This window comes from Emiliania huxleyi (genome assembly GCF_000372725.1).
Source record: "Emiliania huxleyi CCMP1516 unplaced genomic scaffold EMIHUscaffold_504, whole genome shotgun sequence".
In the NCBI taxonomy this organism is placed as follows: Eukaryota; Haptophyta; order Isochrysidales; family Noelaerhabdaceae; genus Emiliania; species Emiliania huxleyi.
This window is the reverse complement of record NW_005198214.1, coordinates 21871-24398: the sequence shown is the minus strand read 5'-3', so window position 1 is coordinate 24398 and position 2528 is coordinate 21871. Positions and strand designations below refer to the sequence as shown.

The following is a 2528-nucleotide window of genomic DNA, read 5'->3' as shown; positions in this document are numbered from 1 at the left end:
GCGGCGGTGGCGGTGGGGGTGGGGGTGGGGGTGGCGGTGACGGTGACGGCGGCGGCGTTAGCCGCGGCGGCCAGGTGAGAGGCAGGCGGGGCGCGCCTCTGGGTTGCCGCCCAAGTTCTCGAGCACCTCGGCGTGCGCGATCACCGGGTCGCCGCTCGAGACGGAGGGCCCCGGTGAGCTCGTCGCCGTGTTGCAGGCATGGACAGCTGTGGCCGCGCCGAGCGAGGATGGCCGCGACCGTGGCAGCGGCGCCGTAGACGGAGGGCAGGGCACGTTTGCCCGCTCGTAAGTCCTGGAAATCTCGTGAAGCAGCGAAAGCAGGCTGGAGCCGTGGTGTCCCAAGCTTGGCAGGTCCACCCCGGCGCTCTCCAACTGTTGCGCCAACAGGGGGTGGAGCTGTCTAGCCATGGGCTGGAGAACCACACAGCCCACACACCCCACACAAGGCGCGCGAGTGCGAGAGATATCCGAGAGATCCTTCGCGAAAAAAAAAACAATTCGCGCGCGAAGGCGGCGCGGCACGGTAAGGGTCGGCGGTAAGGCGGCACGGCGGCAACGGACGGCAGGCAGGACATCGGTCGGCGGGCCGAACGGCTGAGCGGGGGGCGGCAGCGGGGCGGGGCGAGGGCGGCGCGGTAACGGCCGGATGATCTTCTGTGTATGTGGTTCTTACGAACATACCCGAGGGTGAACTGCTGACGGGGTTTGCGATGAGGAGCGACCTGAAGGGTTTCTCGGAGGTTAGTGCACTAACCGCCGAAGCGCAAGCGCTTTGATTTGCCAAGGACAACTTAGCCTAAGCACGTTTTTCTCGCCAAGTACTATCTATATTCTTTTGCTTATATTCTCGCCAGACCATCTATATTCTCGAGAATATTCTCGAATATTGAGAATATTTTCACCACGCGAGAGGTCAGCGGACGCCAAAAATCGCTCTAAAGTAGAGGTTTGTGCTCCCAAACCGCTCAGGAACGTCCAAAACTTAAAGATTTCCGTCTGCATCGACCCAAAACCTACTTTTGAGGGGGCAAAAGAGCTGTTTCGAGAAGCTCTAGTCAAGACCGTTCTAGACGCCGCGATGTAACGGCGAGAATATTCAAGAATATCTTGAGACTCGAGGTCAACCAAGGTCAAGGGCTGAAGAAAACTCATAGATTCTTGAGAAAAAGCCGCGCCGGGGCATCTATATTCTCGAGAATATTCTCGAATACGAAAGTGCGCGGGACCATCTATATTCTCGGAGATATTCGAGAATATTGTGCTTAGGCCAAAGGACAACCAGCCCTCCTCCCATTTTTTACCCTTTGGAAGAACAACCGTCCTCCGCCCAGCTGCATCCGCTCAGGAAGAGAAAAAAGCCAAGAGAGGGGTTGGAGGGCGGGAGAATCCAAAAAAGCCGTCCAAAAAGCCACAAAAAGCCAGCGAGCCTCCCGTTACGCGATTGCCGCGAAGCGCAGCATGATGCGTGGCCAGCTTGGGAGGCTGCCGCCGCTGTCAGAGGCGGCCGCCACTGTGAGGTCTCGAGGGCCGACCGGCCGGGCGAGCATCCGCGCTGCCGACGACGTGCTCGAGGCTGACCTTCAGAGCGACGAGATTCTCGCATGCTTTGAGGAGGCGCTCGGCGAACGGCAGCCAGAGATGGGAACGGATGCTGCAGCAGGGCGAGAGGCGAACGCCGAGAGTAAATCGCGGCGCGGCCGTCGGTTGGGCGCCTGGTAAAACGGCCGCACGTGAACATGGGGCACGGTAATGGATGGGATAGGTAGAGCGGTTTAGTGGTCCGAAGGAATCAAGGCAGGGCAGTGAGCTCGCAGGCTGCTCAGTCGCCGTCGCCGCGTGTCAAGTCAGGACAGAGCTCAGAGGACACGCCCGGCCGCTGCGGCGTCTGTGGCTGAATGAGGTGCAGTGTTCCCGTGTCGGGAGTCGTGGTTGACACTCTGAGTTGACGGGGTCTAGAGTTGATTGTTGCAACTGGGTGAGTGAAAATACCTCTCGAACGAAAGGACTGAAACGATCTGCCTTTTACGGGCCGACACGGCTTGCTGTGTTAGGATCATCAGAGGTGTCGAGGTGGTGTCGAGCGGTGTCGAGCGGTGTCGAGCGGTGTCGAGGGGTGTCGAGGTGTCGAGTTTGGCACCTTGACACGGACGAGCATGGTCCTAGCCTAGATGGTGTCGAGGGGTGTCGAGGGGTGTCGAGGGGTGTCGAGTTGGTCGAGTTGGCATGGGGTGTCGAGGTGTCGAGTCGGTGTCGAGGTTTGGTGTCGAGGTGTCGAGGCCAGGGCTCAGGCTCTTACGCCACTTCGCCGTGTGCTGTGAGAGGTCGCAAGAAAAGCGCGCCGTCCGCCGATGTGCGCGATGGCCTCGACAGTATCCTCGGCGAGCGCCGATCTCGCAAAAATGGGGCTCTCCTCACCGCGCTCATCTGGTCTCGCACCGCTCCGGCCTCGCCGCGCGCCCGGGCCGCGGCGGCGTGAACCTGAACGGAAGTCGGAACCTTCCAACGGCTCTTCCTTGTACTGGAGAGCG

General features: G+C 60.4%; 1 protein-coding gene across 1 annotated transcript in view; it reads left to right on the top strand.

Annotated features, from left to right (window-relative positions):
- Positions 1–289, top strand: part of EMIHUDRAFT_470635 (hypothetical protein) — a gene marked incomplete at its 3' end in the record, with an annotated part of 1555 nt that extends 1266 nt beyond the window's left edge. The window contains exon 4 of the mRNA XM_005766614.1: positions 75–289. Coding sequence (XP_005766671.1) covers positions 75–289 — 215 coding nt within the window. The remainder of the gene's footprint in view (positions 1–74) is intronic.
- Positions 290–2528: the final 2239 nt, after the last annotated feature.